The sequence below is a fragment of the Indicator indicator genome, chromosome 17 (assembly GCF_027791375.1).
Source record: "Indicator indicator isolate 239-I01 chromosome 17, UM_Iind_1.1, whole genome shotgun sequence".
NCBI lineage: Eukaryota > Metazoa > Chordata > Aves > Piciformes > Indicatoridae > Indicator > Indicator indicator.
Window position 1 is genome coordinate 10,603,445 of NC_072026.1, and position 25,748 is coordinate 10,629,192.

The following is a 25,748-nucleotide window of genomic DNA, read 5'->3' on the forward strand; positions in this document are numbered from 1 at the left end:
TCAACCTCCAAATAGCCAACTGCTTCTGTAGTGTGTATGTGTATATATATACATATATATATACACACACCCCCCACACCAAATTCTGCAGTATTGCAGAGAATGTAGGAATTATTCTCTTTAAGGAAAAATTCTTAGAAAAACGGTCCCATGCCTTTAGATTTCTCCAAGGTGTAACACAGAAAGCAAGCACTGGAGCAGTATTAGTGGAAGAGATTCACCATACCTATGAAACCCACCACAATAGGAAGGTTTTGGGAGTGCAGCAGTGCTATGCAATGTCAGCCTCCCTGCAATGCAATATACACAAGCCTTCAATGGAGGTCAGTTTGGAGGATCAGCACTTGCATTGCTTCAGCTGTGTCTCCCAACCACCCCTCCAGAACTCAGAAAGTAATGTGAATCACTCTGCTTCCCTTCTCCATTAAGTCCACAGAGTACCAGGACCAGGAAGGGTCATCCTAAAGATATTCCTCTCAAATTCTGCTCAGGCATAGTTCAGCAGTTCCAAATGCTTGAAGAACAATTAAGAAATGCCCCAGTTGGCCATCAGCAACAGTAGCACATTCCCTGACCAGCCCTGTCCTTTGTACTTAAATAATTGTACCAGAGCCATTAAAACCACTACCTATACTGGTAAACAAGGAAGGAGTGGCCTCCTCTACTACCAATGACCCTTTGTTATTTTTGAAGCATTTCTGTCACTGCCATGCATTTTAATCCCAATTCAGAGTTTGCAAGGATGTTCATATCCTTCCCCTCCAATAACCTGGTAGAAGACTCAGAAAAATAAATTCAGGAATGGAAGCCACTTAGAAAACTCAAGGGATTTTAATGACTGAATGAAGAAGGAACTAATTGTTATATTTAAGCAGCAAACAAGTATTTTGCTATCAAAGCACAAGCTAAAGAATTTAAAGCCATAAACATCAGTAAGCCCAACATACAGAACTTTGAGTAAGAAGGCATTTTACACACGAGTTTATCAACACAAAACTGTTTAATATTTATTAAATGACACAAAATACCTAGATAACAGACTCACTCTCCAAAAGGACATGTATTTACATTATTTACCAACTTAAGAAAGACTCTCTGTACCCATATCAGACTTATGAAACTTAAAAAAGGTTTTGCTGCTTTTTGCATCGAAGGATGCAATGGTGATACATGCCCTGTTTGCAAGTCTGCATGAACTATAACTTTTTGATGCAGTGAAAAGCACAATTTTCATATTCTGGTAGCTGAGGGAAGAGGCTTCTGAAAAGTAACAGGGTTAGTTTTTTCTCCCCACTCCAGAGATACTCTGAAGAACTGTTATACAAAAAGTATATTACATTTTTGAATGCTGCTGTACTCTTACAATTTTAGTGTAACGTTTCAAAGAAAATATTCTTCCTACTATATGAAATTGCTAAAAAAGTGGTATTTGAACATTTCTTTAGATGCATGTCTTTTTTTTAATTTTTTTTTTTTTAAGAAAGCATTAGGGCAAATGATATGTCTAGGAAAAAATGAAAGGCTGACAAAAAAAGAAAAAAAAAAAAGCAGAGACCAAAATATGAAGAACAGCTAAAGCAACTTAATTTGCTAGGGTTTTTTTTGTTTGTTTTTATTAACTATTTACTTTGGCACCTTTGTGTAAACTATAGAACAAAATGACGTTTACAACACATTTGCAATTACAGCATTTAAACAAAATGGTCACTTTTTAAACCAGCCAAGACAAAAAAATAGTCCATTTATGGGTATAAAGATTAAAAAACCTAAAATATATATTTCTAAGAATAAACTGCAATTTCTTATGAACAAGGTGCTATAAACTGCATGCAAGAGTCAAGATTAAAAATGTGTGGCCAAACAGACAAGCTGTGTTATAGCCAGATGAGCTGTGGTCCAAGCCCACTTTAATTTTTTTCTTACAGAGATATATATGGCTCAATAGGCAGGCACATGATCCCAGCAAGAAGTTGCAGATTTGTACGGCTGGATGATAAATCTTGGCTGCAGCTTTGTCATTAACCAGGAATGAGTAAGACCTTAGCAGAAGAGATGAACAGGTTCTTGGGGAGAACCCATGAAGCCTTCTCCCCTCCCCCTCTCTCAGCCTGGTCAGGGTTCTCAAAGTCTATTCTTCGGTTTGCTTTAACTAGATTGCCGCTTAGGGTCTGCCTCAGATCATGGAAGTCTGATGAAATGTGAGGATGTCTGCCAGATAGTATCTTTTGCATTTAAGTTACTGAAATGGATAGGCTAAAAATTATATAGACCTTTCCAGTTAGACTGAATGCAACACACTTGTCTAATGAGGGAGGATTGTACCAGAACAGGCATTTTAAACGTGTAGTGATATTAGATTTATAAGCTACAGACTGAATGCAACCAGTTCAATACTGATACTCATCACCTCCTGTCTACTGAAGACTCAAGTTCTATGCTCCTTCTCCAAAACACCTTTTAAAAAGGAATCATTTATTGGCTAGAGAGACAAAACACACAAGAAAAAGAACATCAGATACAAAATACCTAATTTTTTTGGGGGGAGGGACATTTTTTTTCCTCCCCAGAGGGTCTTTATTTGAACTAATACTTAAAAAGATCTGCAGGAGCAGTCTTCAAGTTTCTTACCAGATAACTCTACAGTTAGTATTTTTCTAATAGAGGCAAGGGTGGTCCTGGATGTCTACCAGTGGTTATGCTGCAGCAGTGTCTAAGGATAAGGTAGATTTTCTGCAGATTACAAAGAGCTGTATGACATTTAGTAGAGGGTGACAGCAAATAATTTAGTAGGAGAAACAAAACATCTGTTTCATCTGTCAGCTGAAAACTGCATATAAAAGCTTGAGAGAAAACACAGCTGCAGAAAATATGGAATTAAAGAGTAGATTAAAAAAGCAGCAAAGATGGGATGTGTCAGATACAAAATATGCATACACACACTCTCCCTCTCACACATGCACACCCCTGATTGTGGGATCACAGTGATAAAAGTTAGAGATCTAAGTTACACTGCCATTTAAACAAAAGTAACATCTTTCAAGAAATATCTGGTATTCCCGAGGACTATCAGTGCCTGAAAGAGCACACAACTGATCATAGGTCTAAAGCTTGGCTGGGTAAGGAAGAACTTATGTGGAGGAGTTACCTTTCCTGCAGACACTTTTCTCCATGTATTCCTGGCACATGCTGCTATAGCAATAAGAAAAATGTATTTTGTTGAAACAAAGCTCTACATTCACGTGACTTATTCTCCCATGTCTTATAAAGATGCAAGGAATGCTCTCTGGTCATCTAAGAAAATACATTTTAGATGCCTTGTAGCAATACTTAGCTTTCTATATGAGAGGTAGGCTTCTGGGTTCTAGGAGGCCTGCCACATCTAGGGCTGAGTTCTTAAAGCTTTAAGTTAAAGCAATCCAAAGCAGGGCAGTCTTTAAAAAGAGCTGCCCTGTCTAAACCTTGAGGTTAGTTCAAGTTTAGAATGTTGCAAAGCAAAACAAGTATTAAAATCCATTTGCAACTTTTGTTCTTACAGTGTTACCACAAGAACAGTGTGGCTTTTCATAGATATCTGTAAATAGAGTCTCTTTTCTAGAGTATTGCTGCCAAGAGGTGAAGGCCTCCTACCCATGACTAGTAAAAAACTGTCACTTTTTCCATTATGGCTGTTTTATGCTTAGAATTCCCAAAGGTGTACACTGAAGTCTTATAGGCAAGCCATATAAATCTAATCTGAACTTCTTTTGTTGTAGCAGTTACTTAAGAATGGTGTTTGTATATACAGTACATATGCCCACACTACAAACTTTACACATTTTATATTGGTACCATTTTGTTTTAATTGCAACCAGGAGTATTTTCCATTAGATCAGCAATAAGCATAGCTTGGCTTATTCCCAATTTTCCCTCCCTCAAGGGAAAAATCCAAGTGTGGGCATCAACCAAACCAATGGCATGTTACTAACTCAAATGCATTCTTTACAGTAAATTAAAATTTTGCATGCAGTTTAAGCATTTTAAAGGCTATTTTCTTATATTAATTAACCTTCTGTTTCCATTTAGAGGTGTGAAAGATCTGTCATCTATCAAGGGACTCCTCTTCAGACCCAGAGACAAATGGAATCACAAAGACCAGGTACTTTCTTTCAGCTTTCTGCACATCTTACTAAATAACATGCAAAGAGTTCAACAGCATTCTTCTTAAAATGTAAATAGTACTCTTTAAATGGGCATGTTAACCACTGAAAGAAGTCCACTCTACTATACTTTTCCATTACACTGCTTTCATTCAATCATCGGTAGTATAAAAAGTCAATTAACAGGATCAACAGGCTAGTTTATTCACTGGCAACTGTGTATGACACCAAGTGTGCAGTAAAACAAAGGCCAACATATGTTTATGCAATATAGTTGTACTGATTTGGGTTTTCTTTATCTCTTTCCATGTAGTCCCTGTCAATTAAGGATTCTATTCTCTTCTTAAGGTCAGCAGGCTGTAAAATAAAGCAGATGGCAGCATTATTACTTTGCAGTTAATGTTTCCTGGTTCTTTCTACTTAAGCCAAATATCCATACTGCTTAAGATGTCTGAAGAAACAGAAATCAGTTTAAAAAAAAAAATCCCTTAAAGCATCAAAGCTTCTGAAATCTGCAATGCATGGTTGACTGAAGAGAAAGTTACAAAATTAGCTTGTCACCTGCAGCTAAGCATACTCTTTATAGCAGGGAAAGATATTTGCTGCTGTTTGAACTCTAAAGAACTGCAACTCATGCATTATGTACCAAAGTGTTTCTATTTCTGACTTCTTCCTAGTAAAAGATGGTACAAGTTGCCTTTGATCTTGAGATCAGGGAATTCTGCAATAGTTTGGGAGCCCTATGATTTTGTTGGGTGAAGGACTTTCTAAAAATGCTTCACAATAGAGTGAGGAAAAGCATTTAAGTCTTCTGTTATAACCCTGCAAAGCCCAACTGTGGTTTAGTCAGTATTTAAAGGCCTGCAGGAACTTAACATGGTAACAAAATAGAATGAGATGGCAGTACTCAAACAGATGCATTACTGTTTGGAAGTACACAGTAAGTAAGCTATTCATTTTACACTGCAGTCATAGACCAATCTAATTCTCATTCCATATGTATGTGTTTATATTTAACCAATATAATCTGTCTAGAAAAAGAACTGTTACTAATATATGAAAAATTATCAAATTAAGAATCAAAGCCAACTCTGAATTACACAGACAAATAATTTTCCCCTTGTCCCCAAGAACATGTTGCCAGAACACTTAAAATGCAAGAATAGTGTACAAGGAGAGCTGGCTACACAGTTACTTGCTAACAGACTCTGGTTCTGAAAGTGTTTGGGAGTAGGTTTAATTAACTTAAAGGCCTGAGGTAATATTCAGATAAATTAATGTAATCTGCATTTTAAGAAATCCAGAAATATTTGCCCTTCCCAACAGTAAAAAGATGCATGTTTTGAACAGAAGGACTCTTCAACTGAGAATAAGCCAGGGAATAAAACCTGGTAGTTTTAGAAGAATAAAAGTCAATACTACACCTTTACTGGGAATTTAAGCTGGTTGTAGACCTCTGAGACAAGCAGGTTATGACTCAGTGTCTTGCGCATCTTCATGATTCGTACAATTGCAGCATCAATCTGGTATTGCCGGTCTTGGAATACTCTCTCTGTAGTGCTTGCCTGTTCCTCTACCTGAAGGATCCATTTAGATAAGTTTTGAAGAGAACATTAGAACTGTCAAAACAATCCTTCTTTGTATCTCAGATTTCTCAGCATAAGACAGTAAAATGTCAGTTGTCAAATATTTGACATAAGTCCTTCACGAATATGAAGGCCAACTGTCTATTGAAAACCATTAGTACAAGGAATTAAAAAAATCTTTGCACAAAGTTTACATCAGATGGATGCCAGGGAAAATCCATGTGAACTTTTTGTGTTCACAAACCAGTCAGTAAAGCTCCAAGGAAAGATCAAGGGTGAAAAGAATATTCAGTAATTGGAACTCACTCTTAAGAGACACCTGGCATCACTGGTGTCAAACCATGGAAGCACACACAGTGAACACTGTCATCCAAATTATACACATAACTTTTACAAAGATGTCAGTATGCAAGTTATATCTGAGAGCGAGAAAAGCTTGTAAATGGGCAGGCAACAAGATATTTAACCCAAGAAGGTAACCCCCAAAGGATTAAAAAGAACGTACCGTTTCTTTCATCTGAATTTGGTTGATCTTTATCCTGAAGAGCTTATGTCTGAAATCATCATTACACGTGAATTTATCACCATCTTCCACATCTTTACCTTTGGGGTTTTTAGTCAGTACTCTGGCTTTGCCACAAGCCAGAGATTGAAGAGTCCTTCTCAGCTCGCCATCCTCTAAAGCAGAAACAAGTTTGTTTTTGTGGGTTTTTTTTTAAAGTAATAACACCTGGAAGTAGTCACCTGTTTTCAATACCAACCTATCCCAGTGGCTTGCTTTATCTCCTCTAAACTGAACTCCTCTCCTTCATTAAACATGAGGAGCACCAGTGTCTGGAACAAAGAGACCTGAAGTTCTTTCTTGCCCTGTCACAAGGAAAATAAACATTACTAGGCTGTTGGTTTTCTTTTTGTGGGGTGGAGAGGAAGGAACAAGTCACTCTATGTCCATTATTTCACTTAAAGTATTTGATTGTTATTTTATTCATTTGAGAATATGAAAGAAAAGTTACTGGTCACCTTGAGTTTACTATGAAATACAGAAAGAACTCCAGGTCAGAAGGTTAGACTATTACATCCAGTGACAAAACTTGGCCCAGATATGCATCAACTTACAAAACTCAGAGCACCGAGTGCTTAAAATTACAATCTGAAAGACCTTTAAAGCCAAGGTGTAACACAACCATGAGTTTAAGAAACAGTATTAGGAACTACAGACCCTTTGAAATAGCCAAGTTTGATAATACTTATTTCACCATTACTGTTTTTCTGAGAAGTAGATCTGGCATAAACATACACATTCTGAAAATCTTCTTAAAAATGTATTTGTGCCATGAAGAAATGCCGAAGGAGAATGACTGGAAGTCCTATAGAAACAGTTGTGTTCTCAATCAAAAACTTCACTGCAGTAGTAAAAAGCTTACTGTGAAGATGCTTAATACTGTCAGATGAAGTAACATCATCTATGGAACATGGCTCCTTTGTTTTTTCTCTCCAGTATAAAAATTAGTGCCATTTTTAATATGGAACTAAACCCATTTGATATTTTCCCCAAGCAGTGACCAGTAGCTTTTGCCATTGATACAGAAATCAGATGCACCTTCTTAGACACATTTATTTCAGAAACTACCAACTCCAGAAATGAAAACAAGAGGATGGAAGTAAAAAGTAACTGCAAAACCAGAGCTAGGTTGGCTATCACAGCCTAAAAAAGCTTCCAGACATATCCCTAAGGTACAACCCAGACTTGGAATGAGCAAAGCAGCAGGAATAAGAGCAATAATACACTAACCTCTTTAAATTCTGCTTTTAGTACACAGTGTCCTAGTGTTGACTGCCACTGAAGTTTCCGACCACTGTGTTTTCCCAAATAAAAGGTCTTGAATATCTCCTGTAGCTTTACCATCTACAAAAAAGTAAAAAAGAAAACTCAAAAGACTAAAACAGTTTCTACTTTAAAAGCATCCTTCCATTCCTTCACAATCAAATAAGCCTTAAATAAAGGCTTAGGAAGATGAAAGGAACTGCAAGAAAAGAAAACAGACTTCATTAAAAGACATTTCTTTCTAGAGATTCCATGCATATTTAAAACCAAGCTAAGGTTGATATCAAGATACACTGACAGGCTGATACTTTATGTAATTTGTTTAAATTAATTACCTCCGGGGGCAAATGGACCTCCATAGGCACATAGGTTGGCCAATAACCCATAGTCAGAATATTCACTGTTAGTTCAATGTTGCCAGGTACATTCTGATTTTGCATATACTGCAGAAAGAAACAAAGTATATTGAAATAAAGCAATGTTTACTACACATACTTCAGGTGAAACTGAAAAGTTAGTTAGAACAGACATTAAAAGAGCACAGAAGGCAAGTGACATTATGATGTCTTCACTATACAAACTCTTAAGTTACATACAAAAAAATTGGGCTAAGAAAAAGCATTTTTCTGAAGGTAAGTCCATAGAGGAAAAAAAAAGCAGAAGAAATATTTTAGCAGGCTGATGTGAAGATGTAACCAAGTATGTGTGAATGAAAGAAACAATGTTAAAATTTGCTTGTAATCAAGACATTACAGAACAGCCAGAGCTAATGGCAAAAGCTTTACAAGCCAATCCACCAGAATACAGTTTAAAATACTTTATAACTGGTGTTAAAATGTTTTTACAAGTTTAAAATTCATCTTTTATTACTGCAGGTAGTATCTTTGGTTGGTTAGCTTTTTTTTTTTTTTATTTAAGGAAGCCTATTTTCAGGTTTTTTGTTTTGTTGTTCAGGAAAGCCATTAACAAGGTTCAGTAAAAGTTTCAAAAGCACAGAATTAAGAATTCCAGATGATTTTCAGCAGAGACTTTTCCCAGTTGGGCCTTTGCTCACTCCTTCTCAAAGCAATCACCTACGAAGTCTTGGTAGTGAGAGAATATTGCAGACAACTGGACTAATTCGTAAGGAGCTTAACCCGATCACAATAGAAACGTTTGTAACTGAAGACATCCTGCACCTTCTTGTTCAGCTCTCAGAATAATTCATTCAAAAAGCAAATAAATGAAGGAGCCATGGCAGGCTTTCCCACAGTACCTGTTTAAATTGTATCATTATGTCTTTTGAAAGCTCCATATCTTTAAACATTCCTTCAAGTTTGCTGGTGAAAGCAGCTCCACATTCTATAAAAGAGAAAAATGTAAATCTTAATCTTGTTTATTTTCAACACCATAGCTCCTGCTAAATATCAGAAAGTACTTTGAAGAAAGAAGACCTGTTTCAGCAGATGTTCTTACGTTAAGACCTGGATGCCATTTAAGTTACAGAATAAGGTTATAAACAAGAAGGGGAAAAATGTCTTAATGTGACAACTATTTTGTAACTCCATTGTTTTTCCATATGGATCCTAGGACTCCACTGGCAATCTGTCACTCAGACAACAATTCTAATCCCTGTTAGCTGCCTGCCAAACTGTCCTTCAATGATAGAACAAGATCAAGACGTAAAAATCTTGCTCTTACTCCCAGATGACTCCATCCTAGGAAACAATGAAGACCAGACTAGAAGACTGCTAGTTGGCAGTTTCAAATTTCAGACCTTATGTAGAATGAATAACAAGCAGAAGTTGTGCTCAGGTTTTCTGAGTACCTCACTGATTTATTCATCAGAGAACTTCAACTCTATTCCACAGGCCAAGATACACCATGCACTTTTAAGATCCTAGTTTTTGGTTATTATTGCTATTATTACAAAGGTAAAATCAAATTAACTTCCTCAAAACCTCAACACCTGCATGTCAAGGGCAAATATAGCACTTCTGGGAAGGCTGTCTTAAGTTGTTAACATGACTATTTATAAGAGAAGGCAAGACAACAGACATACTTACCATGTTTGAGTTTGGAAAGCATAGATTTTTCTGCATCTACTGATGCACTCTTCCCAACTAATAGTCTCTTTGCTAGATCTTTTTTATAAAAGGCCTCAAAGACATCTTTTCCTGTAAGAGATGAGATTTGACAATGTTCACAAATCACTGTTTATTTTCAACAAATGCTACATTCAAACAGGCCCAGTTTGAAGCTCAGGAAGCATAACAAGGGCCTTCATATTACAATGTACATTGACTTAAGAGTTAGGTCTTGTTATCGCCATTTGAACACAAACTAAACAGCCCAATTCCAACAAACTGCATCTACAGAAAATGAACACTTGAAAATGCAGACTGCAAAAATTTCAGAGCACCCTTATTATTAAAATACTGTAGCCTCAAAAAGAGTTACTTACCATATATGAATCTAAATATGATCATAATTTTATCCAGCATTTTTTCAAGTTCTTCATCAGTAGCTTCTTTGTTGCCTGCACGAAGCTTTGAATCTACATATTTAGCTAGAAGAGTGTTCAGGAATAAAATGTTTAGCATCTGCATAGTATCGCAATAACGTATTAAAAAATTAATAAATCTAATATTGTGAAATCTTTTGGAATGTAAAGGATCCTGAAATCACCTTCAAATCAGTTTCATTACAGCTAGCTTATTTTCATAGAGGCTATGAAGTTTTTAATAAAAACATTATAGCCTAATCTTTTTTTCAAATAGGCAATTACTGCATCTTATTAGCAAACAATGCTAAAAAAGATGTGTGTGTGTAATAAATCCTGGTCCATAGAAAGATCTCGAGGTAATAAGTTGCTATTGCTATAGATTGACACAGATGTTACAGAAGCAAGAAGATCAGAAGAAAAAACATGTAAACCAGTTATTTACATGTCTTGGCTATACTTTTGAATTTCTCCAGCAGATTACTGTTTAATTTCAATTGGTTTGGTAAGCACATTACAGCTAAACAATTTAAAAAAGGAGGGTGGAAATCATTACTTCACAGGCATGATAGCACAACAGACTGCAAAGCCTAGGTAAATGATTCAAGTATTCAAAAGTACAGAGAGCCAGGCTGGTAACATAAATCTGTAAACAATGTCCTGGGCAAACTGCAGAGGCTCTGTCCCCATAACACAAGAGGAATAGTGCATCCTCATCTCTTTGCTGCTGTACATTAAAACAGATATCTAAGCAGAGGCCTTAACAGCTCTGTGTACATGTTGGTGGCACAGTTATGTAAGCTTCTGTAAAAAGTCAATTTATCAGCAGTTTTCTCACATCTGGACACCAGTCAACTGCTGGAATGCTCAAATTCCAACGTTCTTCACTTTTCTATAGTCTAGCCAGTGAACTGATAAATGGAGCTTGTTCTTAATGTTCAATGCTATCCAGTCCAATAGGATAATTTCTGTACTAGAGCATAGTGGATCCCCAGGTTGACAATGCAAGATGCGTATCTTTTAAGAGAGTTCCATCATATTTCATCTGTAACCTGCATCAGCAACTCTCTCTTGACCCCTACCCACATTCTCACATGGGAAAAAAAAAAAAAGAAGAAAAATACCTATGAGTTCAGCTGGCTTATTTGGTCTTTTGTTAATGAATGTTTCAAAGGCTTCTTTCATGGCATTTACAAACTTCTCATTCTTGAGAAAACAAACATCAATAATATGGTCAACTTTGTCTTTAAAATCAAGTAGTTCTTGGACCATGGTTTTGTCTTTTTCTGGGTTAATTACTATGGTGCTGCCAAATGCCTGCAAAATAAAACATATCTTTCAATTAGTCTGAATAGTAAGTTTAAATGACAAGATGTCTAAAAACCTAAGTTAGCTTTGTCCTGATTTTGGTATTCATATTAGTTCCACTTCCAGAGAAGTAAAAGCATCATGAAGTATTCACTAGATAATCATTCCTAGACCTTGTATGTTGATTCAAAACCAATCAGAATAAGCAAACAGATTCAGAACTTGTTCTCTTCTGTCTAAAGAAATAAACTTAAATATTACAGAAGCAACATATGCTCTTTAAACACCTATGGCACACTCTTTAAACATCTATATTCTCAGGTTTTACATAAAGCTCCTAATAAACTCTAAACTCAATTTAACAGTACTCCTATACTGTTACAGAGCCTTCCTCCACAACTACCATAGTTTCTTTGACAACGTTTTCATTGAGTAATAAATTCAAACATCTTAATTGATATTAAAGTGCTTTTTTTAATTGGAGAAACACATTTGTCCCCTTTGAACTAATTATAATCAAGATAAACCCTCCAAATTTATTTGGAGAGTGCAATAATTCAACCCAACATTCAATATTTTGACAGGGTGGGCACAGTTACTGTACTTTTCTTAGTACAGTTTCAAAAGCTGCCTATTACATACATATATGCAAGTAGTCTTTAATTCTTAGAAAAATGTAGTAGAGAAGACTCTTATCTGCATAGATAAACATGTCTCATGTATAAGCATATCTAAGCATCTATCTTTATACATGTATATAAACCTAAACCACTATTCAATAGTGGCATCTGTTCCAAAATTCTAGGAACAGTACCTTTATGTATTCAATCCAGTGCTGCAAGAGAACCTGTACTCCACCTCTCACACGACTGAACAACTGATACAGAAGAGAAAGATCTTGGATTCGGTTTTCATCAAGAAGGTGGTTTAAACCTGCAGATGAGACAATTTCAATATAAATTAAACCCAGAATAATACAAAGAAAGTGCAGCAAATTGTTACAGTAAGGGAACTCTTCAAGGCTAGTATTTTTTATCAAGTAGTTAGTGATAGTGGGGTTTGCATCTTGTTTTTTATTTATTTGTATTTTTTTTAAAGCTACCTACTTTAACTGCAAAACACAGAACAGCTGATTGAACTGGCTTAAACCTTAAAAAAACCTTGTTACTACCCTGGATATCTTCGGTTACATGCACTTAACATACTTATCACAACATCTTTGCTTACTTGGTCTTTACTTTTCCCTAAAGAGTTGAAATGTTTATGTTCTACTTGGAAGACAGCACTGAGTCTCAGTTCCAGCTGTAAAATAAATTTTACAGATGTTTGAAGGCAAGCAGCTTCAAGAAACATCTTCACCTTTTTAACTTTTTGGCCTGATAGTCCACAGCAAGGTCTGTTACAGATGTGCAGGAAGATGCTCACATTCTGTTTCATCCAGAACCTGGCTAGTAAGGACTTATTTTATTTTATTATCCAACTCTTGCTATACCTGTATATATTTCCAGATTATCCCTCAGAGCAACAGAGGGTCACTTGATTCCACAAAGGCTACTGCAGAACTGAGGCTGAGGTACTTCATACTATTTTTTTAAAACAAATTACTTTGTGAGCAGTGAGCAGTCAACGTTTAGCTTTCCCGATACAGTCATAATCTGAAGGCTACTCCTTTGACTCTGAGTCTTGAAAATTCTGTTTAACACACTGAACTCAGGAGTACCCTATTCTAGTTTTCCTTTCTCTTTGCTATATATCTCCTTATCTCTGATGAGAATGGTACTTGCCCTCTTGCAAAACGGTCAATGCTATTTAACAAATGATGTAGCTGGTGTCCTCCCCCAGCACCTGAATCTGTCACTTTCTTTTCCAGCACAGGAATTTAAGGCCCTGAAGCAGTAAATAAAAATATTTCTATAAGGAAGAAAGATTACCTTTCTGAAGAATAGCTGTTAAGTGTTCACCTAGAAGTTGCTTTTCTACAGTAGCAATTAGTGGCTTCCTACAGAAAAAAAAGAGTTGACAATTATTTTTCCTTTCTCCATTACTGACAGTTGTAAATATTTTTTTTGAGATGTTAACCACACTTGTCATAACAGTGCTCTAATTACCTGTGGCCAAGGACCTGAAATAATGATACACGTATTAATCCTTCTTCCTCCCCAGTAAGCAATGTTTTTTGCCATTTGCTGACTGAGAATTTAATTCACACAATAAGCCTCTTCTACTTGACCTCTAAGGAAGCTGCACAAGGATTCCATTAGTGAAGAAACTGGGCATAAGTTTGTCAAAGAATCTGTCTTCTATTTAGTGGGAGGAAATTCAAGTCTTGGAAGACAGACCAAGGAATTAACAACAACCTCAAGTCAAACGGAATCTGGTCACTAATAAAGGTGTGGAAGAAGGAAGCCACTAAACAAGCTAAAATGTATTAACACCTGAAGGAGGAAGGAAATAAAATTGTACAAGGGTAGCAATAAAACACCTTTCTCTTAGGATAGATCTTCTGTACTTCCTGCTCTTTGGGATGTTGCTACCACTTGCTCCAAGTTTTCTTGTATTAGTGACCTACATTTTCTCTCAGACAACAGCTGTTGCTTTACGTTTATGTCCTATCTATCACGGCCTTGACTGTATTTCAGGAAATTCTGTCTCTAAGTAGAAAAGACTGAAGAGTGGCAACAGTCAATTTTTCAGACTCCATTACAAATATGCAAATATCTTTACGTAAATATTCACAGCCTTTTAGCTTGAGAATTCTCTATTCCAGGTCATACCTTTTTCAGGTACAATGACATCTGATTCATTGCATTTCATCAAGAAAGAGATGTTTGGACTGGGAGTGGCAGCCTTTTTTTCTCTATAACCAGATGCCCAACAATGTTTATGTCAAAGTAACTAGTGGCTTAGAAAAGGACATGAGTTGCCTGAGCCATGACAATGCTTCACTGTAAACAAGGAACTGTGAGAAGGGAGAAGCATTTGATGGTCAGTAACTGAAATAAATTGTAGCTATTAGATGGCCCTTACCAGAAGGAAATCCAAACAGCTAACAATATCAGGCAGAGAGACTGCACTTACGTTGTGCTCTGATCCAAGTAAGTGATTATCCTGTCTGCTTCTTCTTCCAAGCGCTTGTTGACATGGTGAAGGTATTCTGGAACCTGAAAATGCCAGAGCAGTTTTGTACATTTAAAAAAAAAAAAAAAGGAGGTAAAAAGAAAGACAAAAAGAATACAGTACTGGTCTGACAGCAGCAGCAGCTCCAGTTTTAAGCAGAAATCATTAGCACTTTGACTGAAGGCAACTGCATGTGAATTTCCTTTTCCAAAGTACTATAAAACATGAAGGTCACATTATTGTCCTCTATGCTGGCTAAGGCAGCAGAATAGCTCCTCATCAACAGGCATAGCAAATATTGTTAACTGTTCCAAATACCTCTCGTTCCTGCATAAGCCTCTGTCCCTCTGCTGCATACAGGCGGTTGGTCTCTTCCAAGAATCTATGTTCGAAAGAGTCTTGATAAATCTAGGGACACAACGTGATAGCCATCAGGTTAAAGCTTCTTGAGAACTAATTAAGAGTTTCAGCTGCTTATTGGTTTAATGGTGAAATGCATTTACTCACCTGCAAGTCAGAAAGCATGCTTAGAAGGCTTCGCAGTAAACTTCTATCAATAGCCTCACCATTTCTTTCCCTCTCAATCAGCAGAAGAATGCCATCAATAGTTTTGTTCTGAACTTTCTGATCACTGATTATATGAGTTCTGAACAATTCTAGCCCCATATCCCTAAAAAGAAAACACTGTTCAATAAATTGTGTAAGAATCAACCCCAAATATTCTCTATTAATAAAATTGTATCTAGATCAAGTAGGAAGGCAAATAAATACCAGCATTCCTCAAATTCCTCATTCCTCTGCCCCCAAATCACTCAAGGTGAACAAACAAAAATCATGACAAAGCATCATCAGCAAGTTAGATTTTAAAAACCAAAACATTTTCTTTTTTCCTAAACAATCACCTAACTTTTGCAGAATCTTTATTTTTCACTGTCAGAAGGATCGCAAGTGAAGAAATAGCATCCTTCATGAAAAAAGGATAATGTAATCCTGGGTCCCAGTTCCATGGTTAAATTGGACATTTCTTGCTACTCTCCAATTCTTAAGCAGAGCTTAGAAGAACTCAGTGATGTGAAAGATACTGATATCTGCTTTGGGCATCTCAGTTAAAGCCTTTCATGAATTTGAAACTATGTGTCTAGACACTTTCAGGAAAAGCCATGCAACACTCCTTCAGCCTCTGGCAAAGTAGTTCAGGTGGTGCCAAAAGCACTGCAGGGCATTTGCTAAGTATTAAAGTACCAGTCCCTGTGTCTTGAAGGGCAAGCCCAAAAGAGAGAACCTTGGTTTTGTTCCCTTCAGAAATACTCATAAACCTTTGAATATTATGCATGTTAAAGCCAGTAACTGGGCAACCCAAACCCTTGCACTTCAATTGCTGAACAGGCCCTTGCAGACTGGCAGTTGATACCTACTTAGCTGAAATTTGCTATTACAGCTATTCTAGAAGAATCCTGCAATCCAGGACAAATAATTGAAAGCAACGTCTCTCTTTGCAAAAAGCATGTATGTATGCAGTTACCAACTAATTTAGAGGTCACCATAAAGTTTATATAAAAAAAAAAATCTGAAAAATCAGCAATGATTTTTATTCTTTATGCCCTTACCAAATAGATGGCAGCATGGAATTCTGAAGTACGTAAGTTCGATCCAAGAACAAAAAGATACTTCTAATCATAATCTGTTACAGAGGGAATAAAAAAAGCCAGTCATTTTACTCTGGAAGAGTAAGACAACTTATGCTCAACAAGGAAAAAAATACCACTGACAGATTCCAGGCAGTGTTTTCTTAGACACTTGATTTGTTTAAAATATTCTGCCAGTCTCAGTGATGTGATCAATGCAACATTTAGCATCTATTTAAAAGAACAGCTCCTTTAATAATAGGTATAAAACAAGAAAGATTTGCACAGAAACAACAGTTACAGATGTGTGTGTCTGCAATGTGTCAAGAAACGCACGAGAGAACTATTTTCAAGGCTTGGTTTCTAACAAACTAGATATAGTTGTATTTCATGAAGAAGCCTGATAGAAATTTTAAGACAACACTTCAGAAGCACAGTTATCTTTGTAAAGAAACAAAGTTAAGCAAAACACAGGATGACTTGGCAACTGTGCTTTTTTTTTTTAAATAAAAGCTTACCATTTGTCTGCAATGATCTTGCCAACATTTGTCTATTTTCTTTAGAAAAAGGACACTATCCAATGAATCCATGAAGAAATTGTTAAGAAAATTGTAATAGGTAGTGCCAGCAATGAAACAAACTAATATATTTGTCAAATACATTTAGCAGAGAGCACAAACACACTCCCCAAAAGAACCAGTTAACTTCATGCAATATGCTTTTATTTTTAATGAGGGTTCTTGTGTTAATAAGAAATCAAAATGACATCTTTTGCAAGACGTCCAAGTCTTTCATAAATACCCACAAAACTTCCTCCCAAACTATTCAAATGGTTACAGACAAAGAAGTCAGTAGGGCTCTCTGTGATCCCACAAAACCAAACCAACCAAAACCAGACCAAATTATGCAAATATAAGGAATTCACATTACCAAGGCCTAGTGTCATGGCCTAGTGAAAGAAATCCATCACCACATACTAGCAGATAAAAATATTCTGGCTTGTCAACAGCTAAAAAAAGGATATTCTCTGAATTGGTGAATTTGTGCTTTAATGTGATCTTCACAGATCTGCCTCAATTGTTTGTACAAGTTTGCAGAAATCTTGTAGGAGCAGAGATTTTCAACAGCCTGGAATAAAGAGAAATGGATACTAAGAAATGTGTTTTTACAAGGAAAGAGATGGGGAGATTTTCCCCCCCAAAACAAAAATGGAACTCTGCTTCTCACCCAGAAATCTACCAGGTTTTAATTGTAACATAGTTGAGAGCTGCAGGCAAAACACAAGGGATATGGCATTACAAACATCATACATAGCACTATAATGGTAACAGGAGCAAAGGCAGGCTATGCCCAGAGCAGCTTACAGTTTATTGATTTCAGTTGGAGTACCAATATAACACAAGTAACTGTAGGACTTGCATCTCTAAGAACAAGTGCATTAGTTCAGTATGTTCCAGCAGGTTGCTGGGTTTTATGCTTCAAAGAAGACACTTAAGGTTTCAATTTTATTAATTGCTATGCTCTGCAAGTCACACTGATGTTAGCAGAACAGTACTGCTAATGTTCCTTTTGCAGTCCTTTCCTTGATTAGGTTTCCCTCATCCCCAAAAGTACATCTATCTATATATAGAGATATCTGTCCATCAGCTCCTTGTGCAAGTTTAGTTACAATCCTGAACAGTTTTTAGTAGTATGACTACATTCTAGATGTTTACAGTGACAAATCTCAGATTTCTAAATCATAATGAAGTATTAGAAGAATTGCTGCTGTACTTCACAGCAAGAGGCAAAAAAAAAGAAGTTTAATGGGTCCAGACATGTCTTGGTCACTGATAAAGCAAACAAGCTTCTTAAGTCCAGAACTATAGCACAAGACATTCCCATAATTTATACCAACTGTCCAAATCTGGAAACCTGAACTTTAACTTCTGTGAACTGATGAAAACACATGGTTTTTCTGTAAAATATTTATGGAATCTACAAAGGACAGGTACATGCTTTTTGACTAACGCCTCTCTTGATTCTATTTCTTTAATAGAAAATACTTCAGTTACCAGTTCAACCAACATGTAGAAAGAAACCCCAATGTCTGGAAGTTTGTTCCCCAGCAACTGCAGACAACTATGCAGGGACAGTGTAATTCTGAAGTACATAGACTAGATCTACTCCATTAACACTGAAGTCACCCAGAATATTTCCCCACAGTCCAAACAGCAAGCAGCCACCACTAAAAGCACATCAATAATCAGAATAGGTAAATGAAGAGTTGCTCAGTTTATCCTTAGATACCAACAGTAATTATTCTCAGTAAACAAGTCTCTGGCGCAAGTGCACTACAGCTCATACTGCCTCTAGGACAAATGAAAAAACCTAACAACCAGCAAACAATAAAGAAGCACCCCCAAAACCCTCCACAAAAATCAAAACCATCCCATGCAACAACACAAGAAAACCAAACCTACGTAAGCTTACTGTCAGAAACAAACAGGTACAGCCAAAGGGTGTGCCAGTTAAGACTGAACCAAGTCTGAATGATGATTATTAGCAAAGCCAGCATTACTACTGCAGTGTACGTATCTTAGGATTTGGAACTAGCAACAGATTCAGCTCCCAGCCTTAATGCTTAAGAATTGCCAGAGAAATACAATGTAATAGGAAAACATGTTCTACAGCTTACTGTTCAGGAGGTTATGGATGCACTCAATTCTATTCCACTGTTGTACCTGCAGAGTCAGACTCCAGCTGAAAATGCAGCAAACCAGGAAAGAGCCACTGCTTTGATTTCAGAAGCAAAAGGAGAAAACCAGGCTTCAAGAGCCTGACCAGACCTTCAGCAAATGCAATAAATATGGTGTTTGGGTTTGTTTTTTGACTTTCCTTTTCCCCTCTTACTTTGGAGAAAGTCAGCTGAGAGCTGGGAAGGTGGCTGGTTTAGAAAAAACAGGCTAATTACCTACATAACCTCAGTTCATCTTTCCTCTACCTACTGGCCTAGGATACCAGTGGCTATGTTGCTGTACTTCTGGTCAGTTCATCCATCTCAACTACCAACATTTCTGGAACTGCTGTCTATCGAAACGAGTACTATCATAGAATCATATAATGGCTAAGCTTGGAAGGGAGCTTAGAGATCATCTACTCCAACCTTCCTGCCATGGGCAGGGACACCTCACAACTAGACTCAGCTGCTCAAGGCCTCATCCAGCCTGGCCTTGAACACTGCCAGGGAAGAGGCATCCACAACCTCTTTGGGTAACCTATTCCAGAGTCTCACCAGCCTCTCTCCTATTTAACCATGCTGCTCCAAATCCTGAAAAGAATTGGCCTCTACAGTGCAGATGGACAAACACATAGCTTTAAGTAAGTGAAATAAGCTAACAAGTATTAATAGACACTTCCATGTAGTGTTTGTATAAAGCTGTGCTTTTGTATCAGAATTCTAAAGTGTTAACCACAGGTCTGCCAACATTGAGTGTTTGAACATCAAGTGCAAAACTTCTGTATCTTCATTGGTAACATCCATAAAAATGTTTTAATTAAAATTTATGAATTCTGCTCAACTTATTTTTTTTTTCTTTCAAGAGATTAAACTTTCTAGGCACATGAACACAAAAGCTTTTATTAAGATTTGCTCTGTGGAACACAACATCACTACTGCTATATTGTGCTCTGCAAATTTAATTACTGCTGTTACACAACAATCATAGCAATGCACCAAAAATTCCCAACTTTAGGGGCTCTAGTTCACAAAATTATTTTGTTCTGAATTAGTGGAATTAAGCTCTCTGATCAGGGAATCTGTGCCCTGAAGATGGTCAGAACATCCAAAGGGAAAATGCCACATTTCCTTTATGCAACATATATTCTGTTGGATTTTTGTGGTTCACTACTTTTTCCAAATTGCAGCATCCACACCTGGGTTTGCATGCTGGGGAAAATTAAGCAAAAGAACTGAACACAGGTCTGATGAAAGAAAATCAGAAACTTCCAGAATTACTTAACTTTGATTAAAATCAAATTTCTGGTATTGAAATTTAGATCTCTATTTTCTGGTACAAATTTAAGGAAAATTATTCTCATAAAGGTTTTGATTCTGTAGCATTTCAGCTGCTCAGATGTGTATAATTTCTCCAGCTGGGGAGGAACAAAGCAAGTACAAAGCTAGTGTCCTACAAAGAAATAATGCCTCAAAAATCTCACTGAGCAAATGCTTAACATGGACAACAGTTAAACCAAACTCAGGAAGTTTAACTCCATTAAAAAGAAAGACCTTATTTTGAGGAGTGCAGCACAACTTCTGCAGACACTTTTGCAATGAATAATGGTGTCTGCCAAGGCATATTTAGCATCATCTGCATTTACCAAGCAGCTCTTCAGAAGTGACATTAGTTTAGTTAGCATTTAAAAACACTAGTGATTCCTTTTACTATTTTTAAATTAAGGTAATTATTTTTAGATCTATTAAAAAAGTAAATTCATACTTGTTTGCACTCCATTTCATTGCAGAGCATCTAAGTTGCTACAGTGTTAAAACTGATATTTAAATTTAGTAAAAAATGTATTTTTGGTGTTATGAGTGAAAGCAACATTAAATTAAGCTTGTGGTAAAAGTGACCTGAAATTTCAGTGACAACTGCGAAGCAGAAGCAAGGATTTTCAATACCACTTTGTAAACAATTTTGGATAAACTTCAAGTATTTAATTAACAGTCACTAGCTCTGTTGTTCAGCCTGAAGTAATTTATAACACCAGCCAATACAGTGAGTTGTAATTTGTTACTAGTTTCACCAAGTATTGCAGAACTAGCAATGCTATTGTTATTTTAACAACACTACACATTACCCTGGCAAACTATGAAACCAGATCTTTTTCTGTTAGTTGGATTAATCTAGCTTTTACTAAAAGATAATGAGCTTAAAACTGCACTAGACTGATGAACGTGGGCCCTAGGGTTCTTGGTTCCACAATGAATGACAATTTACCCTTCCCTAAATCTCTCCCCAAACCTTTTTACAAAGAGGATTTCTCTCCCAAACTTCACAGAGAAGTCACTCACACCTGAACACTACTTTAATTGAAAAGGTGAAGGAAGGGGGGAGAAACAAATCAAACAACTGACCAAGTAATAAAGGCTTTAGAAGTACAGTAAAAAGTCTAAGTGCTTCTTAATACCCAGCTAAAGCAGTACTGTTGCTAGGCCACTAAAACTGCAAAAACCATGATGTTAGTAGGGAAAAGGTGAGGGGGGAGATCAGTCTCCCTAACACATTCAGCTTAAAAAGCAGAAGTGGAGCTTATAAAAAAATTAGGAAATGCAGTTCAAATCTGATCATTTCCTAAAACACTTAGGGCAAAACGATCAGAGCTGTTGCTGGGAATAAATTTGGATTCTCACTTACTAGAATAGACAGGATGCTGAATGAGAAAAAGAATTACAATAACCCCTAAATACAATGAAAACAACAGAATTCTAGTTCCTGTTCAAAAGTCAAATAAAGTTTCAGCTTTTACATTATTTATGATCCTCAATCATGAACAGATACTGTATTCAGAGAAAGGCTCATATTTTAATAGTCTTATTTAAACACGACTGGTTTAGGTTTTCACATGCCTCCTTTAACAGCTACATACTCCAAAATTGTAAAGGGAACACAGCTCCTTGCCTTAGTTACAAGTTCCTTGTCAACTATTACAAGGGAAAACACACCTTAGATCCTTAAAATTTGAGAAACTATTTGATGACGTTTTCCAATGACAAAAGCAGCCATCAAGCAAAATGTCACATTCTTACCAATGTGTTAAAAGCCTTATTGGACTGTTTGCTAAAAACAAACCCAAAATCCCAGCTACATCACTGACTTAAAGCACTTACCTGATAGAGCTCCTCTAAATTGTACTTAATTGAAGTACTGTTCTGGATAGCTTCTACAGCTTCTTTCAGTTTTTGCCAGGTTTCATCTGTGTAGTTTTCAGGCAATTTGGGTTTTTCTTTAAAAGAAATTATATAGAGTTGGAGAAAGTATTTCGAAAAAGCAAAACATTTTACCTTTTACAGAAATGAAAAATCTTTAGGAGGAAAGAGAGATGGGCCAATACTAGGGATTTTAATTTATACTTAAAAAAAAAGAAAGCATTTATTTAAATGTAGTATCTTATTTACATTGGAAATAGTAATGCATTGTAACAACTTAGCACTGCTCTTTCCCTGCACATCACTGCATCTGCAGCCTGAACAGTATGTGTAATTTATAAAAATCACAACACTCTGTCTTGAGCAGATCAGGAAGGGATAATGCCTAAGAACCAGGAACAACAATCTATCTTCATTACGGTCTTTTTTCAATACCAGGCCAGCAAAGCTAAAAAAGTGAACATAAAAGCTGAAAATGATGGATTTAAAAAGATACAGAATTGTGCATTGCTTATTTTCTTCAATTGACTGCTTATTAATTCTACTCTGCATTAACAGTTCAAAAAGAGACCCTGCAGAAACATGCATGGAAATACTGTAATTTACAGTTGCAAGGAAAAACTTATCTTAAAATACTTTAAAGTAATCCGTTTACATCTCTCTTGGATTTGGCCAGTGGATATACTAGAGTTAAGCTTTCTTCTAAAAAATGTTCAAATAGCTTTGCAGATTTGAGTCTTTCCATTTATTTTTTTCAGTCTCTTTTCTAGAAGTGCCCCTGCCATGCAGCATCTTGAACAAGACTAAAGTATTTACAGCAGGCTGACAGAGATTCTCCAAGTCACATCCTCAGAATACCAGGACTATTTAAAAATTCTGTATGATCAGATAACAAACTAAAATGGCCAGATCTTATCCATGTTCCCAAAACGAGAAGAGAAGAGCAGAAAATAAAGGAAGAAAGACACCCGCAAAGCCATGCCACCAACAGGTGAAACCGGCCCACAGCTTATCTTCTATTAAAATCAATTTTAACATACCTAAAGGAAAAAAAAACAAATGTAAAACTTCATGATTTCTCTAGAAATAAACAGGGAGAGGTAATTTGTTTTCCCACGGACTTCCCTACTATATTGGCAATATCTCAACATTAGTTACAGTGCAAGAATCTAGAGAGACAACCTTAAGTACAAATAAGACTTGCCTACCTCCTTCAGCAACCAACAAGTATGCCACTCAGCAGTACAGAGTAAGATTTTAGGAAGTTATTGAACTTGTAAAGGATGCTATTGCTATCAGACCAGTACAAATACAATAACCTTAGGATTATTATTATAAAAGGCAAAGCTGGCAAATCCCTGAGAAATCCTTTTTAAGCAAGTGGTTCAAATACCAATTCATAAGCAATGATGATCAGAGCACCATGCAACCCATGACATTTAACAAGTATTTTAAACATAAAAAGTTGACTTCCCTTAAATGTACCAGTGTAGAAGCAACAGAAGAGTGGCATTTATCATGCACTATCATGCATCACAAGTATAAATTTTAAAATAATTAAATTAAATGATGACATGATGGACAGAGAATTTTTTTTTAATTTAGGAGGACCTTAAAGCAAAAAATTATACTTTTTGGTAATGAATTGCTGTAAAAACATTACAGTGACTAATTAGAAATTAATTTTAATGTTGGTAATATCTCCCCCCAAACGCATAGGTGAAAGAGAGAAATAAGTCAAGAAAATAAGCTATTGGACTTTATTAGAAGATAGCAAAAGGCAGGAAATAAAAGCCCACGATTTCCCCTTCTTTATAGGGGAAAAAAAGGACAGAATTTTATCTAAGCTTTCTGCCTAAATTTCTGCTTACTACAAAATGAAGCATCACAAAATTTTAATTTCTCTGCATCAGCTGGTCTCTAGTAACACTACTCAAAAATCCCAAACATCTAGTGAGAGAATTTGTAAAATAATGCAAGCTTCTAAAGTGACAGTATGTTAAGACAGACAAAAGACATTAAAGAGTTAAATAATAAAAATTACAGTTAAGATACTGCAAGGAAAGCACTCAGCAAAAATCTGAAATACCTACTTTAAAGGCAAATGGGGAAACCAGAAGGGAAATCCACCATAATAGCCTGATAATCACCTTAGTTTCAACATTTAAAACTAAGCACAAGCAGATTAATCTATAAACAGACAACACAGATAGAGGCAAGACATATAGATCCAGGCCCAGTTATATAGATCCAGGCCCAGTTCAAAAATATGCATTCCCTGCAAAGACTTGGCATAAACTGGGCTAAAATACCGAGCCCTGAATTAGAAATATTAAGGAGAGACACTGAGTTTGGAGAAAGGTGATTTACAGACTTGTGTAGTAAGACCTTTTGCCTAACAAGTTAAGGCCTTCTAAAGAGACAGAGTAAAAGCAGCCTGAAAAAAAAAAGTCCCAAGCAGTGAAATATAGCTCAGGATGTGTACATGACTGGGCAAGTATGCATCATAAAACATTATTCTCCCCTTACATAAGTATAGAAACATTCATCACAGAAAAGCACTTCCTGTATAACTTGGAGCTATCTAAAAACCAACTGGTTTTCAGGTTGAAAACAAAACATAAAGTTGAGCCTCAGCGCCCCATAGGTTGTGACAAATTATGGCCTGTTACCTTTAAAGTTCTTGATCACTAATTTCTTAGCAGAGCCAGGTTTACTGTTGGCGAAACTGGAAACAGTAGAAGAGGCAGCTTTGGTCAGACCATTTGCATGGTGCCCCACAGCCACTGACGAAATTAAAAGGTTTTTATTTTTGAGCTGCTGTTGGTGCTGCTGTTGAGAAGAAGCAGCAGGAGAGGAGGATGAAGACGACTCTTCAGCCATCTTCACATCGAGTCCAATAAAATCCACGGAGTCCTCAAAGCGCAGCTTCTTCTGGAGGTGATGGTTAGAGGAGGCAACCCCTGAGGAGGAGCACGAGGAGGTCGTGATGACAGAGGAAGAAGATGAGGAGGTGTTTTTGGAAGGAGAAGAGGCGCAGGAAGAAATTGAATCAAATTCTTCTCTTTCAGAATTGCTGTTACTGCTGTTATTTAACTTTCTCTTCTTGCAGGAGGAGCTGCTGCTGGTATTACCATCAGTGGCAGGTCTGACCTCCTGGGCTGCAGCTGGGGGGTTGGGGGAAGAGAAACCTGTGGGAAACATGAACACACAGAAGTGAACAGGCTGAGGGGCATCAAATCCTTATGGCGTGACAAAGGGAGAGAGATAGAGTTTGAGTCAGTCTGGTGTCTCTCGGAGAGGGGGGTCTTTCAACTCCTCTCTCTCATCAATTGTGTCCTTCTGTATTCCCCCTCCTTCGCTTTCTTCTTTCTCGAAGGAATCACTTTATCTGCTCTTCTCCTTTTATTAGTTTCTTCTCGTAGTTCGTCTCTGTTTTCCTGCTTTCTCAGGAGAGCGTCTCCGTTTCTGCCTCTCGCCAGCCACCAGTTTCTTTCAATTCTTCTCTCCAACACCAGTATCTCCCCACAGTTGCCCGTTCCCCCAGTTTTTCCTTCCGCTCCCCTCCTGCTCCGGCCGACTCGTCTCCGCCGAGCAGCAGCGGGGAGACCTAAGCGCGACTCCCTCACGCCTCAGCTCCAGCCCCTCGCCCCACACACCGCCCTCTCCCTCGCCGCCGCCCGGCCCGCTCTCCCCCCGCAGCCCGCTCTCCTCGGGCTCCCGCCTCCCCCCCTCTCTGCCGCCTGCTCGCGTTTCCT

General features: G+C 37.1%; 1 protein-coding gene across 1 annotated transcript; it reads right to left on the reverse strand.

Moving 5' to 3' along the window:
* Nucleotides 1-1,798: 1,798 nt before the first annotated feature.
* CUL4B (cullin 4B) lies at nt 1,799-25,543 on the reverse strand. The gene is made up of 20 exons (XM_054388817.1): nt 24,663-25,543; nt 21,952-22,067; nt 17,104-17,207; nt 16,598-16,667; nt 16,062-16,135; nt 14,962-15,124; nt 14,773-14,862; nt 14,416-14,498; nt 13,269-13,336; nt 12,152-12,270; nt 11,154-11,346; nt 9,991-10,095; nt 9,593-9,703; nt 8,803-8,888; nt 7,883-7,990; nt 7,515-7,628; nt 6,484-6,589; nt 6,228-6,400; nt 5,561-5,713; nt 1,799-4,493 (listed from the first exon to the last, which is right to left on the reverse strand). The coding sequence occupies exons 1-20, from the start codon at nt 25,192-25,194 to the stop codon at nt 4,398-4,400; spliced, it is 2,664 nt and encodes an 887-aa protein (XP_054244792.1). The 5' UTR covers nt 25,195-25,543; the 3' UTR covers nt 1,799-4,397.
* Nucleotides 25,544-25,748: the final 205 nt, after the last annotated feature.